The 20,195-nt window shown below is 47.0% G+C and overlaps 1 protein-coding gene and 1 non-coding gene across 6 annotated transcripts in view; one reads left to right on the forward strand and one right to left on the reverse strand.

The window, feature by feature from the left end:
- Positions 1-20,195, reverse strand: part of LOC119390467 (uncharacterized) — a 427,803-nt gene that overhangs the window by 378,948 nt on the left and 28,660 nt on the right. For 2 of the 5 annotated variants that reach the window (XM_049414845.1, XM_049414844.1), the window contains exons 5-8: positions 20,077-20,157; positions 13,632-13,740; positions 12,198-12,307; positions 8,790-8,837 (exon numbers count right to left, since the gene is read on the reverse strand). In XM_049414845.1, coding sequence (XP_049270802.1) covers positions 8,790-8,837; positions 12,198-12,307; positions 13,632-13,740; positions 20,077-20,157 — 348 coding nt within the window. The remainder of the gene's footprint in view (positions 1-8,789; positions 8,838-12,197; positions 12,308-13,631; positions 13,741-20,076; positions 20,158-20,195) is intronic. The other 3 variants (XM_049414846.1, XM_037658087.2, XM_049414843.1) reach the window with 2 other exon arrangements.
- Trnar-ccu (transfer RNA arginine (anticodon CCU)) lies at positions 6,319-6,390 on the forward strand. The gene has a single exon. It is a non-coding gene; the product is annotated as a tRNA-Arg (tRNA).

Raw genomic sequence — 20,195 nt, forward strand, 5'->3', positions numbered from 1 at the left:
GGTTCGAGAACCAAAAGCAAGACCTGATAACGAGGGACATTTTTCGCATCAGGTTACTCACCACATTCACGAGCGTCATGTGCAAGGAGACGGCCGAAGCTCTGCTGGAAACGCGTATCCAGCGCCCAAACGAAAACGTGGTGCTCTACACGGAAGAGATGAACCGACTGTTCCGCCATGCAGACACTGATATGCCCGAGGAGAAGAAAGTTCGCCTTCTCATGCGAGGAGTCAAGCAGGAGATGTTCGGGGGACTGATGAGACACCCACCCGAGACGATCCAAGAATTGCTCTCGGAGGCAAATATCATCGAGAAGACGCTCGAGATGCGCACCCGGCAGTACACTCGCCGCGCATTTCAAGACAGCGCAGCTGTTCATGCCCTTGGCTCCGACGACTTGCGCAAAACGATCCGAGCCATCGTGCGAGAGGAGCTGCGAAAGCTCCTACCTTTTGCACAGCCCGAAGTGACGTCGATTGCGGACGTTGTACGCGGGCAAATCCAACAGTTATTGGGTGTTCCTCAGCTGGCACCGCCGTTGCTACAAGCAATGAGCTAGGCTGCTGCAGCCCGACGCAACGCCCCCCTCCTCGCCCACATCAGGACCCCGCGCCGCCCCTGCAGTTCCGCCGCCAGGCACCACCGCCGCCACCACCAACGTCATACCGCCCGCCAGCCGGCCAGCGATACACGCCGAGGAAGACCAACGTTTGGCGCGCCCCCGACCACCGCCCACTCTGCTATCATTGCGGAGACGCTGGCCACACCTACCGCCGCTGCCAGTACCGACAGATGGGACTGCGTGGGTTCGCCATTGACGCGCCGCGTCCACAGTGGGTGAAAGACCACGCGACATCACCGACTACCTCGTAGGAACGCAGTGAACGCTCCGACAACCTTCCCGTTCGCCGTCACCAGGACGCTATGTCTCACCGCAGCGCCGCCACTGCAATGGCCCAACCCGGGGCCGGTCACATAGCCCGTATCTGGAAAACTAAGGGCAGCAACCGATGGAGGTGCGGTTAACCGAATATCCACCGCCGCCGACGACGACGCCGTGACGAAATCTCAAGAACAAGACGCAAGCCTGACATAGACATGACGACGTAACCTCGGTGCCTGAAGAAGACCTGTCGACGCGATGTAGAAGCCGCGGGACAAGGCGACCTAGCCATGACCCGACGCCGCGACTTAACCGCAACGCAAGACGAAGGATTAGCGACCTCGACGTACTATTCGACGGCCACAACATCAGCGCTCTCGTCGACACTGGAGCCGACTATTCCGTCGTCAGTGGACAATTCGCCTCAAGATCGAAGAAGTTAGGACTGCTTCGAAGGGCCCCGAAATCCGGACCGCTGGGGGTCACCTAATAACTCCGATTGGAGTCTGCACCACAAGAGTACCATCAATAACCAGACCAGTTATACAAACAGTAAAAGACGCGCGCGTGGCAGTATTATGTGCGTGTACCGACCAGCCGTCGTCAATAAACCAGTTCTGCAACTGTCGTCTCTTTAATAATGACGACGAAGCTGGGATAAACAGCCGCCGGGACACAAGCAGACGCAGGCATCAGGGAGAACGATATGCCACCGTGTTCAGGCCACCCACCGTTCATCGGACGCCTAAAGGAGTTCACGCCTGACGGACGCCGTCGGATGCACCACGGCAGGTAACTTGGCTATCTACCTTAAGCGGTTCGAGAATTTTCCGAGAGTGAATAGCTGGACAAGCAAAGCAAGACGCACATGCTTATCACGATAGTGGTGTGAAATCAAGGCTCCGACGGACACCCGTCTGGTTGGGAAGAATCATTGAATGGAAAGACGACGATGCCGACCACAAGAGAATCGAAAAATATTGACGTTTCCGCACCCAGAACGGGAGCATTGTTCACAATGGGAGATTGTGAACAAGGCTCCCGTTATGGGTGCCGAAAGAACAATACATTTTAATTCTCATGTGGTCGGCGTCCTCGACTTTTAAAGACGATAGCCTTTCTTGCGGAACTTATACGCAGAAATTTTGGTCTATCTGTCTGTCTGTCTGCCTTTCTGCTTGTCTGTCTGTCACTCGATGCAACCAGCCGGCCAAAGTAGAAACACTTGCTTACCGCCCACTCAGCTTGAACTGGTGCGGCTGTTCATACTTATGAACGTTGTCGATCAAAATTAAATATTACGCATATCTGAAGCGCAGCACCACTAGGCAAGTATTAGATGGTGTGTTCCTTTAATAGAAAATATACAAGCACGTAATTCTAAAGACCCTAGTTTCTTAAGCTGCACTGAAAATGCGGCTGCGCTGAACATCCGACGCGCCGCCGAAAGCCCTCTGCCACGGAGGAAGGAAAGAACTTTCCTCCTCCGTGCCCTCTGCACAAGCTCGTTTCCGGACCTATTTCCAGATAGCACCCATATCTCACACAGCGTAGAGTTAACTCTAACGCAGCGCACCTCTATCGTCTTTCGACGACATTTGCAGCGAAGCACACAGATACGTGGCCAATTTTTTATTCAACAATAGTGGGGTATAGCGCATATACCACATTGCGGAAGTTGATGTTTCCGGAGGCACCGCAGTCCCCGCCGCTGCTGCGGCCACGCGCGCGCGGGATGTCATGACGTATTGCTGCTGCTACCGGTTGGCGCTACGGCGCCAGCCACGACAGAAAATTACTGAAAAAAAGGTGTTTCTCGTCATTTCTTTCAAATAACTTTGTTGTATTTGTCATCTTTAAGTGTTCTACCTACAAAACACCGCCGGCGAAGTTATCGCTCAGCATCCCTTTAAGAGGTTCGTGGGTTCAATTGCTTTGACGAAGGGAGCACAACTTGTATTCTCTAAGGGCTCCGTTCAAGCTGATAGTGTTGCAGCAGTTAAATGGTGGGTCATTCCACGCCAACTGTTCCAGCCGGGGCGCTCGACAAAAATCAATTTCTCTGAAACAATCTGAGAAAATTACGGACAGACAGACATTAGTTCTACAGTATTTTCCCAAAATATTTAGAGCGGCAAAAAAATTTCGGGCCCGTGAGCGCCATTTGAAATTCTCAATATGGTAGAAAACCAGGTACTAAAGAAAAATTCGCTATAAATAGACCGTTTCACGGATTCATTCGAAACTTGCTTTTTTGTGCTTTTAGAGCATCGCGCTTTTATCATAGGACAGTTGCTTAAAGTAGCTTTATATTTTTCACTCCTTAGCGCTTAGGTAAAATTGAGTAAATTGCAGCGTATTCGGGAATTTTTTTACAAAAGACGATTGTAGGCCAAATACATTGATTATTATTGAAAAACTCTCCATAAAACGTACTATCTCCTAAATGTTTTGTTTTGCGTGTGTGTGGCGCACAGGCCGTAAAATAAAATCCTGAACTTAGAAAAAACGCTACACTGGCCTATGTTCAGACGTCTGTAGCACCCTAAGGTGGTCCAAGAAAAAATAAGCAGAAACGCGCATACGATTGAGAATCATAACAACTTCGTTCACAGAAAGTTTAATAGGAGTAGTTTTTGTTTTAGTCAAGAAAAAAATTTTTGAAGTTTAGTACCACCGTTGCATTATTTTGCTATGGGGGCAATACAAACCGACTGAATTCACTGCATAAAAAAAACAGGTAGTGTATTCGTGGCACGTGGTTTTCAGTTTTTTTGTTAGTACTTTATAATGTATATTACATATCAAGGACATAATAAACAGAGGTAATAATATAACAATACCACTTAGATGCAAAAATTCCCCCAATAATGAATCGCGTTACCTATTGCGTTCTTCAAAATTGGCTAGCGCGAAAATCGACAAGGACTAAGAAGGAACACTGATGTACAAAACAGGCACTGATGTACAGGACATCAGTGTTCCTTCTTAGTCCTTGTCGATTTTTGCGCTAGCCAATTTTGAAGATTATGAACCAACTAGCCCAACAACGTATACTATTAACCTATTGCATTGTTTACGCACACCGGAGGCGGCGACGGCGGCGGCGGCGCCGGACAACTACGCCACAAAAATAGGCTGTTGTGGTCTCTTAACAGCCGTAAAAGAGTGCATGTTACCGGACAGACAAATTCTACTTTAACCAAAACCTGCTGCCCGCAACCATCCAAATTAGGATGTGAAAAGTAGCTTGGCATATCCCGTCCGTAGTGTCGCGGACGACGGACGGAATGCGTGAATACGCGCCGCGTCGTCACATCATGCGCCGTTCGTTGAGGAATACATAGATGAACTGCGTTTGGTTCCGCTATAAATGGCCACGCTCACGCCTCCTTTCTGAGATTTACATGAACTTTCAGACAACTTTTTTTGACGCCAACTGCTTCTCAGATCCGCATGCAGTAAGTAACGCGATTCATTATCGGAGAGTTTTCGCATCTAAGCCAATGGTATCGTTATATTTTTGCCTCTAATTATTATCACCTTGATATATAATAAACAATTAAAAGCACTAACAAAAGGAACTCAAAACCTTGTGCTACTAACAAACTACCTCGTTTTTATGCAGTAAATTCAGTCGGCTTGTATTGCCCCCCTAGCAAAATAATGCAATGGCGGGACACAACTTCAAAAATTTGTTTCTTGACTAAAACAAAAACTACTTCGATTAAACTTTCTGTGAACGAAGTTGTTGTGATTCGCAATCGTATGCGTTTTTCTGCTTATTTTTTCTTGGACCACCTTAGGGTGCTACAGACGTCTGAACATAGTCCAGTGGAGCGTATTTTCCAAGTTCAGCATTTTATTTTACGGCCTGTGCGCCACACGCACGCAATACAAAAATTTTAGGAGATAGTACATTTTATGGAGAGTTTCTTAAAAATAATCAATGTATCTGGCCAACAATTGTCTTTTGCAAAAAAATTCCCGAAAACGCTGCAATTTACTCAATTTTACCTAAGCGCTAAGGAGTGAAAAATATAAAGCTACTTTAAGCAACTGTCCTATAATAAAAGCGCGATGCCCTAAAAACACAAAAAGCAAGTTTCGAATGAATCCGTGAAACGGTATATTTATAGCGAATTTTTCTTTAGTATCTGGTTTTCCACCTTATTGAGAATTTGAAATGGCGCTCACGGGCCCTAAAATTTTTTGCCGCTCAAAATATTTCGGGGAAATACTGTAGAACTAATGTCGATATGTGCGTAATTTTCTCAGATTTTTTCAGAGAAATTGATTTTGGTCGAGCGCCCCGACTGGGACACTTGGCGTGGAATGACCATGGTAGGTTAAGGGTACTGATTCGGTTTATTTTGCTGGCGTTCTTGTGTGGGAGGTGGCCTCAAATCTCGTGTGGGGAAGCCCGGGTGATGCATTCGCGGGCCGCGGTGTGTGCCGCTTCATTTCCTTCGAGGCCCTCATGACCCGGAACCCATACAAAGCAGTTGTAGTGCTGATGAGTGTTTAATGCATTTTAGTATCTTTATGGCTCTTGTGGAGATCGTTCCTTTCAGGTAGTTGCGTGCCGCTGTTTTGGAGTCGGTAAAGACCACTATAGGATCGTCGTTTGTTTGGGTGGCGAGTGCTATAGCGGCCTCTTCGGCTTTATCCGCGCGTTTGGCCAGAATAGTCGCCGTTGCAAGTGCCGTCCCTTTGTGGTCCGTGACACAAATCGCGAAGGCGCTACGTCGGGGATAGTTGGCAGCGTCCACGTATCGCACCTGTGGGTCATTACGGTGGTTGTTGCTGACGTTGTTTTTCCTGGCGAGCCGCATTCCTCGGTGATGTCCAGATTGCATGTTGCGGGGGATCCGCTGAACTTCCAGGAATTCTCGAAGCTGAGACGGTATCTTGCCCTTGCATTCGTCATCGGGTTCTATGACGGTTGCGTATCCTGTGCGTCGGAGGACTGGTCGGCCAGTGGGTGAGAGTTTGAGTCTCTCAACCTGGCTGATGAGGTGTGCTTCGGCGAGTTCTTTCCATGCGTTGTAAACACCCATGCGATGCAAGCGGTCCGTAGAAGCACTTGGTGGCAGTCCTAGGGCACGCTTCATGGCCTTTCGTATAAGTAAATTGATTTTTTCTCCGCTGTTTTTAGATTGAGATAAGGGGTTCCGTTTGCTATGCGGCTATAAAAAAGGGCTTGTACCATTCGCAAGGTGTCATGTTCTTTGAACCCACTGCGGTGGTTGGCCAGCCGTCGGATGAGGTGAGTAAGCTCTCCGACTGTGTTCTGCAGCCGAGGTAGGGTAGCGGAGCCGGACCCGAGGTAGGGTAGCAGCGCTGATTGCAGCCATGGCTGCAATGGGCGCTGACTAGCACTCCTACATTTAAATGCTCATATATACCCGATAATGTGGACGGGAGGATGACCGCCGCCGTAGCTCAGTGGTAGAGCATCGGACGCCTTATTCGAAGGTCGCAGGTTCGGTCCCTGCTGGCGGCAAGTTATCCTTTTGTCCCCTTCCCTTTACTTTCTTCACATTTATATGCTAATTACTACAGATAACATTCCCTATACTTTCATTGGCTTTATTGTCTGTGAGTTCTCATTCATGAATATTGTGTCTCACAAAGAAAAACGATCCCTTAATAGTCATCTTCTTTCCTATATATATATATATATATATATATATATATATATAATATATATATATATATATATAGATATATATATATATATATGCTCGCTGTGCTCGTGGAATGGAACAAAAGTATGGGGTATGAGGTACGGAACGTTTCCCATTCATAGCGTCACCCAAGTCGACAAGATGAAGACCTGGCAGCCGCTTCATGAGCCGCACAGCATCAATGAAGTTCTCAACCCGACGCCCTGACCGTCCATGGACCGCAGCACACGGCGACGAGCACTATGGCATCACCATCGGTGGAACTTGGCATCCCAAAGTACAGGGAATCAGCGGACGATGGACCCGTAGAGGACTTCAACCTCATCGAACTTCAAGCTACTGCTGCATCGTGGTCGGAACGGGATATGGTCGCAAATTTCAACGAAAACGTCACCGGTGAGGCATACAAATTTCAGCTCACACACATATTTCAAAACGATGAACAATGAAAAAACGTCAAAGAAGAGATGATTACTCGTTTTAATGACTACGACAAGGACTTGCTTATAGCCAACCATGTGGTGACAATCGCACTCAGTCGTCACAGTCAAAAGCAGTCTTCACGCATCCGTACACCGAGCATGAGTTTTTGACACCCGACAGACAAAGTTATGCATGTGTTCACGAAAAAGGCGTCCCGGCCGTTTTGCCACACGACCCGACCTTCCACCAGGTTTCCTATCAGCTCAAATGCCGCCGTCTGCTGCCTCTTCACATCCCTACAGAATTGTAGCCAATATTCAACCGCCCGATTTACTTGATGTATCGTCTTGTATACGAGGCCCACCGCCTGTTTTTGCGTCAAGTGGCTCTCCCGTTGCTTGTAAGTCGCACCGCACGCCTCACGAGGTCGGTATGTACGCGACAGACCAACTGAAATATCCAGACAATACCTAAGCACTGCACAACGACCAGTTCAAAGCGGTTCTTTTGTCACAAGGCTTTATTTCAACAGTTACGCAGTGTTGTAAACGCTTACAATTGGAATCTGACCAAACTACGCCTGCTGCGGCACCACCGTCCAGTGCACACCCGCCCGATAGTCGAAGCAACACAGAAGGCTCAGATGCATCGAACCTCGCATGTTGCCAGGTGCCGGGAGAATCCGTAATGAACGGCACCGCAGGAGCCTCTGAAGAGCATTCTATGAATTCTCTACCTTCACTACCCGGAAAGCATCACAAGATCGTACAGTGCACCAGTTACCTACTGAACACCGCAAAAAGTCGATCTCATGCTCCAAGCAGGGGTCTACTTCAGCTAATTCCGTAACATCAGCACTACAATAAACGGCAGCTCGAAGAACCTCAGCAGCGGCAACAAAGACTGCAACATCGGCAACGACGGACGAAAACTTCATCGACAGCTTAACTGCTTAGAAAGGACGTTTGAAAATAAGTCATGTAAAACGAAGACAAAAAAGTCGAAGACATCTTCGCAGAAAGAAAACTAGCTATGGACTTCTCCACGAGCGATTAATACTGCACCTACAATCAAATCATCTGAGATAGAACGACAGAAAACCACGAAACAGACCGGAAGCTATAACGCATGAACAAAGACATCGCCATATCAGCCTTGATCCTCGCACACGCAGAGTGGAAGCAAAGCGTCTGTGCCAGCCACGACACAAAATCCGACACCTGCGCCATCCGGCCTTCCAAACGTGTTCGTCCCTCACAGGAACTCAAACCGTGTCATCATCAGTGTCCACGCGCCGGGCGTGCCTATGCTATCCAATGTGGAACAGCCCGTCTCGCCCACCAGAGCCGTGTTGTACTTCACCGGACTACTGGACTCGGACAGTTTTAGTGAGGTTACCGAACCTGATCCCATGGTACATGAAACTATTTGGCTAATTTGACATGTTTTGGGGTATAAGACTTTGCTTATTCATTTTTTGTTTGTAAGTCGCAGATTCCTTCGGGGGCAGGGAGAATTATGTGACGTGTGAAGCCAGTGAGTAGAAGCCAAGGATGAAGCTGTGCGCGTGGAATGGAATAAAAGTATGGCATATGAACCACGGCACGTCCCCCATTCATAGCGTCACATATATATGGGACGATGACCGTCATGCGCGGGCCCGGCAGCTAGAGCGAGTTGTGCGGGCTGCGTGTTTCAGACCCGCGTTATGAACAATCGCGTTGTTTAATGGGTATCGAGGTACCAATCTCACAATTTCCATACACAGTGAAATAAGTTGCTGAATGCTTACCATCGTCTACTGGGACTGTTTCAGTGACAACTTTACTTCGTTGCTCACCTGAAAAAAAGCGACAAAGTAAATATGAATATTACCTGTTTGTAAATCTAACACCAAGATCATGCTGTAATATTGTATTAAATGAGGGCCTCGTTTCGCTGACAGTTTTGCGCACACCTTCAGTACATCAATGAACTTCATGTCTCACTAGTTTTGTGAACGCATCGTTCGCATCTCCTCGGTAGCCTAGAGGCTAAGTTGTATTCTGCTAAACTCTGCGAAGTAGGTTTGATTTCTGGCCATGATAACCAATATAGCTTTGTTCTTAACACAAAGGTGACCGTTGAGGAAGCCGTTAAGGTGGCCGAAATTTGTCTGGAGTCCTTCACTTTGGCATGCCTCGCGATCACATCGTGCTTTAGGCACGTAATCAACGAACTTTATTAGGGCGAGAGCCTTTGATGCCTCATCAAACGCAAAAATTCACCGGCGTCCAGCGTCGATGTCCCCCGTCAGCGGCGTCAACACGAGTGATGCAAGAAATCATCATGATGTGTTGCAGTCATCATATGAAGTCACCATGACGCGACATATCGCGAAAATTTCTGACGTCATCACGTGACATCCTTGCTTTGTCAAAGGTGGGCAGATGACGGAGGAAGTGCAAAATCAGCCGTGGTGCCTCCAATCCTAGAGGCAGTGCAAAACCACGTTAGTTGCAGAAAGTTATCAGAGGGTGGAGGGGCAGGGTCAATACATCGGCTGAGGAATAACAGAAGGGGGCTTTCGCCTTCGAGTCGTCTTAAGTGAATGCATAAGAGACCCTGTGATTTTGTTTTGTTCATTGGGTGTGGGCACAGCTCCTGCTTCTTTGTCTCGCCTAATCCACCTCTGAACGCGAAGCGTTACTTGCCAACTATGCACTTCCACCGTATCTATCTATCTATCTATCTATCTATCTATCTATCTATCTATCTATCTATCTATCTATCTATCTATCTATCTATCTATCTATCTATCTATAGCGGGTTTGGGCCAGAAGCTCCGGGCTTAGGGCCGGGGCCGGGTTTGAGGTGGTGGGCTCGGGTCGGGCCGGGCTTGGACTTTTCTCAGTTCTTGAGATAAATCCACATACATTGTACATAGGTATGCACATATTGTATGCAGAAGAAACGCTTTTTTATGTAGGGCAAGCAAGCTATTAGGAGAAGTTTTGGGGGGACAAGTACTGAAGTTCTCTTGCTTTTTGCATATAAGGCTGCTTGATAGACTAAGCGCTCATATAGTTAACATCTCACTATTCTTCGCTTTATTAATTGCAGTCGCTATTACATTATATCCACAATGTTATTTTGCAATCGTGGTAAGAAATGTAATATCACCAATTTATATATTAAATTTACTTCTATAACTTATCATCGGAAGAGCGATCCCAGAGCTCCGAAGCAGGGCAATGTACTTGAAGTTCCCGCAGTCCATTAAAACGAAAGGTCTGAGCGGAGTCGCGTTTCATAGAATCACTGTAAAGTCACGTTCTTTTTTGCGTGGCTCCATCACGGCTCCCAATGGTCATGTGACGAGACTTGGACAGCACAGCTTGCTTTGTGTGCGTGCCCACATTGTTAACGCCTGAGCTTTCGTCGTGTTCCGCTATATGGAGCGAGAGCTACATGATACTGTCGCAACAGCGTTGGAATGTTCTTGAATAGCATAGGACCACTAAAGAAGCTGTGAGGCAAAGTAGATATGTGTGGCTGGAAAAAAGACGGTTACGAATTCCGTACCGGGTGATTTTCTCTTACCTCGAACCATATGCATACACTCTTAATCAGGTTCCTCTTAAAGTGCTAGATATCGCCAGGAAACCGGGCATTTTTCGTCTGGTTTCCTGGCTATGGCCAGCATTTAACCAGGACCTGATTAAGAGTGTACAACGAGTGAGCGTCGAGAAGCTGATTCGCGCCTTTATTATCAAACTGGAACGACCACCGAAAACAGATCTAGATCTCTTCATCGACCTCCTGCCATTCCTACCTGCGAAGTCCAATTGCTACCTAAGCGCGCGCGGCGCCAGACGCAGCGGCCTTCCGCACCCGGCGCTCCTCGTCATCAATGGTCCGCCAAGCAGCACGATCCGGCAAGCGCACTCGTACGGCGACGATCCGGGGAATGAGAGATCGCCGCGCAGCCCGCGCAGCAGCCAATCGGAGAGCAGCTGCACCGTCAACGCCATCTAGTGTACCTTCACCCAACCGCCATATTGTACGCATGTCTATGGGACAGCGCCCTCTCGGAAACGAGACGAGAATTGGAGAGGACAACACAGAATGCGTACAACGCCATCTAGTATATCGTCACCCAACTGCAGTTTGCATGCATCTCTATGGGACAGCGCCCTCTATGTACGATAAGGGAACACTACGGGGTTCGCCGGATGGATCAACGATCGACAACCGACCAGGTCTCGCTATAAGGAGCTTCGCCCCTAAAATAGCTCTGCGACGCGCGCCTGCCTCACCCGGCTGTTACACCGCGTTCCCCGCTCACGCGCTCGCCCCGAGAAAAATCGCGGCTGGGGGGCGGAACGACGCGCTTTGCGTTTCCCTCTAGTCCGGCCGTGGTGTTCAATCACATTTTAACATGGCGCGGGATGGCGACCAAGTTATGCGTCAAATATGCGACGCTCTTCTGGCTATCACTCCTCATTCTCTGATTACGCTTTCACCGTTAACTGCCACAGCTACCACAAGCTTTTGTGTAATCATTTAACATGGACGTTAGTCATCGGGGCGGAGATGTACAACCAATCATCAAAGTGGGTGTATCCACGTTAAACGGTGCTATAGCTGTCAGACATCATTATACATTGTGCAAACTCTCTTATATCAATGTACAGTAAACATTCAGTTACTTTTGTAAGGGCACGCTTTACTTTCGTGTTATTCCGATTCCTATGACGGAGGAATCAGCCATCTTTTTTGCACTATTTGCTTGTATTTGCCATAAACTATTTGCCTTAAACCGGCACAGGAGTTTCAGCAAAGCACGCTGCACGCCGACACGCGTGTTAGCGCAAGCCGCCTTAGCGGTTGATTGCGTCTTGTATGAAACTTCGGGTGGAGTTTCGTGACCAGAAAACCATTTTGCAAGATTCCGCTTGCAGTGTAGCGTTATTGTTAGTTTTCTCTGTGCAACGATTACTTTACCTGTCTTCTTAAAAGTTTGCTTTGAAATTCCAAAATTTAGGTGTATTGTTAAGGCGTAGTCCTATGGAACGTTAGGAGTTTTCATTGTCATATCTTGTTCTCGCTCGTTTTTTCTTGCAAAGAGATTTGACTACCACGCTGTTTTTGAAGATATAGGGTGTCGTTATAATTATGCAGTGGATAAACAGGAGTGAACAGAAAGGCATTTACTTACGGCCTCTTGGTGGGCACATGTACCGCGGGCAACAATATGGATATGGTGCCGTCTCGTTGCCATCGTCCATTTTCACGCAGTTTCGAACGCTTGCTTCAAGTATAGGGCAGCTAGGCGAGAGAAAAGAAACGTCGTATACGTTTTACCGACTAAATTACTTACAGCACCTATATTATCAAGCAGTTGTGACGGCGAAGAGCGTAAAACTCAAGAGAATAAAAAATGAACTCGTTAATAGGCGAACCTGTGTCCAGCAAAACGACAACACAGTGCTATGATAGCGGCGAACACAGTCGCCGGTCGTCGATAATCTGATCATCGGGCATATAGACGGCGTTTATTGATGCCTGATCGTACATTCTAGCATTATCATTCGTTCTAGAATTAACTACATCACGCGCGTCGTCTGTACAATCCGATTGGACAATTAGCAAACCCTCAACCAGGCTCCACAGCACTCAGTCCTCGCCCGAATGCAAACCGCCTACCGATCACACGCGTCAGAGTCTAAGAGTGAGAGCTTTTCTAAAAAAAGAAGAAAAACCAGAAGGCATCTGAATATTGCAAGAGCTCAACGAAGCGTTTTAATGCTTTCCATGGTGACTACTTAAAAATTACAAAAAGAGGACAGAGTACAACAATAAACAAGAAATGCCTCGCGCAAGTATGTTTACGCTGAACACGACTGCATGGTTGTCGCCGTCTTCGGAACTAGAAATGAAAAGGAAAAAAGCGGTATGGTTGCCTCGCCTTAAAATAGTATACTTGAGTTAGAAAAGGCTTGTTGTGTAAAGAAAAAACGTGTATAACGACATTTGTGTTCTAATACAGTGTGCAGGGTCGTCCACGCACAATACGAACACGACGCAGCGTAGCCGCGTTCCAGAGAGAGGGGCAGTTTCAGAGAGACACCCGTTATTCACGAATAGTATTCACGAATATATTGCACAACGCATATTTAGGGCAGTCACTTGGGAAATAGCACGCCAAACATCGCACGGCGACGCCTTCACTGGTGTGAGCTAAGCCCCTTCGATGGCATCCTTTATGCTATTTGCTTCAAAAACTGTAATTTGATAGCGCCGTCCGATGTGTGGATGCGCTTCGCAAGTAGACAAGATTGGAAAACATCAGGCGTTGTGCATGCATGCGCCATCATAACTCTAGGCATAAATGCCTATGTTATTTGCATATAATACCGATGTTCCCTCACTCACCTCCCACGCATTGTTACGCATGATCGCACAAACTGCCTAGCGCGTGAGGACCGCCATTTCATAGATAGCACCAATGAAAGAAAACTAGAGCTCAGAGAGGAGGGAGGGGGACTTCATTTCTGTTGAATACTACTGCACAGAGTAGCAGTGACGAACGCTGACGCAGGTGTATTTTGGACGATACGTAAGCACTATTCACCTAGACACTGTTTCTTACCCAATGATGACGAGATAGCCTTTGGAACGGGACCTTTGTACGCGCACGCATGGCGAGGCCAGGTTGACCTCTCTAGAGTTAATGACTTCTCCCATGTACATGCAGATACCTGTAATAGGCAAGAAAATCCTCGTCTTAGGGTCATTCTACGCCAACAGTCCCAGTCGGGGCGCTCGACAAAAATCAGTTTCTCTGAAAAAATCTGAGAAAATTACGCACATATAGACATTAGCTCTACAGTATTTTCCCAAAATATTTCGCATTGTATGACGCCTGGTTACAGAATTCGCGTTGTGTAATGCCTGGCTCTTATTTTACTCTTCTACCCCGCTATATTACATACGTTAATGGGGATCCTTTCCCGACCTGAAGCCTGTATATGGTCTTTCTGCAAAGTATTTCAAGCACCGCCATGGCTCTGCGGTACAATACTGGACTGCCACGCAGAGGGCCAAGGTTCGAACCCCGTTCCATCCTGGATACGATGTGACTAACTACCACGCTTTAGAGCATTACGACAAGCAGTGAAATAGTGCATCTCTCTCAAACTTTCTGCCTGTGAAATGACTCATTGTATGTGAAAGAGCATAACGTAGCATCCCCCACCCCTTGCGATGTGCGTATGGTGGTTAACGGCCTCTGTTTGGGTAGCTTGCCGTATAGAGTTTCCTACAATACTTACTAGAGGGAACTGTGGCGCTAGTATCTATGGGAGCTGCAACGCATGGCGCTTCAGCCAGCATGGGAATGATGGGTAGTACACGGATTTGTCTAAACCTCGTTTTTTCGGCTCCGTTTGTCTCCGCATCGCCTGCATCCGCTTTGTCGCAAAACGAAGTTGAGCAAAAGTCAGCAGTTCCACTTCACCACTTTAACTTTTTTAGGCTCACCAATTCAAATCTGGTCCCGAAGTTCGCAACGATCCATTCTTTTATCAGAAAAAAACCAAAACGCAACAATAAACAAAGCCACAAGTGCGTTCGAAGCCCGCAAGCATGAAGAGTAGGCAAATCCGTGTACTACCCATCATTCCCATGGTGGCTGAACGACCGCAGCGCCAGAGTCCCCTCTAGTTAATTTCAGGAAACTCTATGGCTTGCCGTGCTCGTGCGCATATCGCCACTTCTTAGCGCTGAATATTAACAGCGAGATTTTTCTAATGAATATTCAACGCCAAACAGCTTTTTTAATTATATCTGATGACGGCTAACACGCATCCATGATGGCCCAAGCATGAGTGATGCAGAAAATCTTATACATGAGTGGCACATTTAGCGCATAAAAATAAAGTTCCACAGATAATCAGAAAGTTAGCTGGAAAATTAAAAGCACCTAAAATATAATTTTGCATTATGAATATGTTGCGCATCAAAGTATATGTTATGAAATGTTATTAACAAAGAATTCTACCGAAGCAGGTGAAAGAGCGTACTCTTTTAGTTTACCACAGTAAGGGTGACCACAGCTGGGACGGGCCCGGTGTTTATATTAATTATGGTTTGTTTGACCACTTTACTGTGTCCAGTGGGGAGTGAATATCTCGTGAGGTCGTTTAGGTAGGCAAAACAATGTATTTTCAAGTGGCCATGATAGAATTCATACATAAATTTTTGCCTCAATAGTACCCACGATTGGATAGCGCCTGTAGATTGGCTTTTGTAATTACCTGGCTAACACTGTTGCATCTTGAATAATCTGAAAAAGCAAACCAAACTGCTAAGCCCTGTGTACGGTCTAGTTGTTCCATTAACTATTACCTGTATGGGGTCCAAATTATATAGGCATACTCGAAGTCAGGTCAAACTAGACTTGTATAATTTCAATTTGAGGGGCGGTGGTGTTCCGCGCAATTTCCTTTTCAATAGTGGCAATTTGCCACGTGGTGCCCTCTGGCAAAAAGAATGTACCCCACTAGCCGCCTTGGCTACGTGTGATCCTGGCTAACACTCCGAGGGATAAAACGCGCATAAGTACCCAACAAACTGGACGAGGCAATACCCTCCATCGTAGGGCAGTTTGTAGATCATCTAACGCGTAATTCAAAGATTGTGAGTTCTAATAGCACCGACGGAAAGGGTGGTATTTCGTCCACTTTAATCGCTTACAATTTAGATCATAATCTTTACACTACAGTTAAAAAACAACTACTATGCCCTATGCTCTGCTTGGCTTAAATGTCTGCGGGTTTCGTTGGTAATGGTGGCTAGATGATCATAAATTGCTGTTATTTTGGATAACAATGGCCTACTTCAGCATCAAAACAGAAGATATTGCGAGTTTGTAATATTTTTGGCGCTTACTTGCAGCACACCACAACTGACGACAAACCTAGGGGATCACATGAGTGCTTTGCGAGCGGCTTGGCGTCACGTTCTCGTACTTTTAAGTAATGATTTTCCATAGCTGCGTTCATGTTTGGTATTATATTGGCCCAGTGTGCCTCCCAGGCACCAATGGTATCAAATGGTGCGCTATACAACGTTTGTATACCTGCGGAGTACACTCACAGACAAAGCCGAAAAAAAGGTAATTTATTTTCTTTGCACCGATGAATTTGCACATGATCATCCTTTTCACAGAATCTTAAAATTTTGCGTTTTCCCTCTCATTCTCATAAACCACGTGTCATAATGCGCAATGGCATAACTCCAATGTTTTCAGATCATGGTGGGCAAACGGTACACACAAAGTCGAAAAGGACGGAATAGATTTGCGTCACTCCTAATCAGGTAAGTTTTTAAGTCGGCTATATAGTCGGCCACGTTGCAGAATAAGCAATGTTCTTCAGTACTATACGCTAGAGAGGTAAAACAATTTTGCAGGATATGCCCCTACTTTAGCACCCTGCTTCATGTAACTATGTCGTCAGCGTTTGTCTTCAAAGATGGAGCAACACTAATTAGTGCTTCTTGATGTGTGGATGTCAAAGTGATGTCTTCTGCGACTGTTGAGTCTGAGTTGTGTTTCTTCAAGAGAATTTTGAACAGCTGCTCACGGAAAATATGGTATGCTTCGTTTACCTTTCGATATATTGACATTCTGTCACGCATATAAATCTGCATATTGCCTTTTCAGGTTATTAACATGGCACACGCTGCTGGTTTGTCATTTCTACGTGGGTACTTGGTGAACTGTGCTCCACGTCATCGTGATGGTTTGAGCTTTGTAAACAAAGAGCCCCGCTTTTTTGAAAAATATCCACGAGGTCGCCGCCAGTGTCAGCAGTCAATGCTTAAGCAACGTGGCATTGATGCAGTTTCGACCCCAAGTGACATTAGCCTCAAAAGGACTGAAGTCCGATGTACGGCTATGAGAGTGCGCACAGCTGGCGAGACCATGATGGTCAACCATTTCTCTACTTGAGAGGACTTAATGGCCCATGTCTCACGCCTATGAGGAGTGTCTCGCATCCTGCGAGCAACGCAAGCTAGACACCCGTGTCCTTTTCAGCAAGAATGGTCGGCTACAAGAGGCCGAAACGAAAAAAAAATGTTAAAGCTTGTGCACACGCGACAGGTTGATCATAATTGACGTATGTTCAAGATGACCCCAATTTAACATGCATGTATCAGAAGAAAAGGTGAACCGCATGATAAAGTTCACATCACACGAAACCAAAGTCTGCAAATGTAGTGACTAAGAGTGCATATATTTTTAATCTCCACGAGTGGTACATCAGTTTACCCGCATTGAAATATGTGGTACATCATCATGCGACGACCTTCATTTTACGTATCGGCCGTGCACGTCCAAGACATTTGTGCAAATTATTCACAGGAGTGTAGAAACCCAGTCGTTTGATACCCACTGGGCAGTCGACAATTTTTGTGCCAAAGATGTGCCTGATCCAGTCTGTCATCTATATGAAGATGGCCGACCATGCCCTCTGCTCCGCCAATCAAGTTTATACCAGTGTATTTACTTCACATTGTTGCCCAGTGGCCTTGCCTTTTCTTTCAGCCCAGTTATTGAATCGATTGATGGATGGATGAAAAATTCGGCAGATACCACGTACCGTGGGAGTCGATGTTATGCGAAGCATGCGGCGCGAAGGTGACTGTGGCGTAATCTTGTTTACCGAGCGAAACGTTACAAAATGACGCTAGAGATTTTTATCAATTTTTATATGTTGAAGAGCCGAATATGTGTTATATAACTAGTTGTTTACAGTTGGGTAACGCTGCCAAGGGCAACGTGGGTATTACAAACACCAGAAGCGGTAAGCTGATATGTAGTGCTTATACTTGTCCCTTATGATGGAGAACGCACGCTCGTTTCACGAACCTGTGTGCATGTGTGGAAGAGGTTCTTTGCAGTTCTTGAACAAGGTCAACGTCACCGTGATCAGTGAGCACCAGCAGCTGGTCATGACTTGTTATCGGATCCGGCCATGCTAGCAGTGACGAGGGGTCCATGTGTAGTGAAGTACGAGGTATATTACAGCTGTTGGAAATTGTGAATGCCTCGGTCATTTCGTCGACAAATTGTCTGTCGATATAGGCCGTCGAGGCTGGTAGGCCTGGATAGTGCTGCGTAGACCAACATCAGTGGATGGCGCTTGTTGTATTCGTAAACTACCTGGGCGTATGTGGTCCACGTACCCTAGTCTACAAAGCGGCTGTCAATCAATCTGACATCATTCTCGGTCAGCATGAGGCCATCGCCCAGCCTCGTAAGAAATGAAGAGGACACTGCGTCGTTCTCGTGGACTAAGTGCACAGTTTATGGTACGATGATGTGAATATCATACGTAACTTTCGTAATGTATTCCTCCGGGGTCGAGCAATGCTTCAATATAGCTTGCTGAATCATAGGAATACAAATGCAATGTATATTAGACTGCTATAAAAGCGGAGCCAACACTACAACCACCGACGTTAATCTGATATGACGCCTGTATCGTAGGAGTACACATCGTAGGAGTATCGTGTAGTGTTTATTGCTTTCTTGCAAAATTACATAGCCAGCACCATAACAATTGACGCTGCACCGACATTACGCTTGCCTAGGCTGTTTTTCCAAACCAGTTTGTAGACCTGGCGTGGCTCTGTGGTAGAATACCTCATTGCCACGCAGAATGCTTGTGTTCGATTCCTGCTGGAATCCTAATTTTCATTCTTTCCTTCCGTCGGGTCAACGCAGCCGACGTCGCTTTTAGATGCGAAGTATCTTAAGGCGGAGCTCAATCCGGTGGTGGTGGTGGTGGTGGTGGTGTGCGGGCGGCGTGACCACCCTTACTGCGCATGCGCATACCCTCTCCACACACCTCATCTCCACTCACCCTCTCCCATCCCCTCTCCACGTTCCTTCTCCACTTCCCCTCACCACTTTCCCTCTCCCTTCCCTCTCCACATTCCCTTTCCCCTCCCCCTCTCCCCTCCCCCTTTCCACTCTTCCTCTGAAACGGGGGCTAGACATGCCGAAATTCTCTCCTGCGCAACGCCGCGATGAGCTCGAGCGCATGCGCGTCCCCTCCGCTTCTCTCTCCTCTCCCACGCTGCCCCCCTCTCGCCCGCCTGTCGACCGCGTTCCCCGCTCGCCCTGCGAGAATTAACGGCCAGGCTAGATGGAAGATACGACGCACGTAGCGTCCCTTCCACGACGCGAGGTCAATAGCATGCCCAACGAACGCCAACGGAACGCGATCGTGCAAGTGCTCCGGCTTCGCATCGTCTCATGGTCCCCTTTAGCGGGAGATGGTGTAATTTTTTTCTTGACGCTCTCACATTTAGGCTACCAATGGCTGCTCTCGCCGTTCCTGGGTACGCATAAACTGTCAATCACCTGTGGCGCATCACGTCAATCACGCCGCGGCCCGTGGTAAACGGTTATGTGCCACACGTGTCTGGAGGAAAGGGTTGGACGACATACGCGACAGGATTTTAACGTTATTCATGTCATGACCCTACAGTCGTTTGGCCAAATCCTCCTATCCTCCCATGCCAATATTGGTCTACACCAAGCTAAGGGAGCGATCATGAGAACACCCAGACGTAGGCGGCTAGATAGATAGATAGATAGATAGATAGATAGATAGATAGATAGATAGATAGATAGATAGATAGATAGATAGATAGATAGATAGATAGATAGATAGATAGATAGATAGATGGAAACGCTCAAAGTGTCAAAGGTTAGCTAAGAAATACTTCGCATTTATTAAACTTTATTTTGGTCCCTCGGAACGCGTTATAGCACGTTGCGGGCCGCTCTCACGTCGGAACAGAAAGAGCACGTCTCTCTGCTGCGTCGCAAAATAAAATAGAATTATTTACCATGGAGCTCTAAAAATTACTTGGAGATCACCTTATGTTTCATACGGTCTGTAACATGTACGGTCTGTAACTGCACATCAAGAACCGCCTAATCAGTGACTAGTGCGGGCTCTTTTTCTCTTTTTTTTTGCGTCTAGTACACCATGGATCAAAATTGTTGGATTACTCACCATCGACGCATGCTGAATGTAGATACTCGGTGTTCGCTGCCCAACGACCGGTCGCGGAAACAAACCCTTCATCTTCAGACACTGAAAAGAGTCAGCGTACCAGCACATTTATTCAAGGC

Source organism: Rhipicephalus sanguineus, chromosome 4 (genome assembly GCF_013339695.2).
Source record: "Rhipicephalus sanguineus isolate Rsan-2018 chromosome 4, BIME_Rsan_1.4, whole genome shotgun sequence".
In the NCBI taxonomy this organism is placed as follows: domain Eukaryota; kingdom Metazoa; phylum Arthropoda; class Arachnida; order Ixodida; family Ixodidae; genus Rhipicephalus; species Rhipicephalus sanguineus.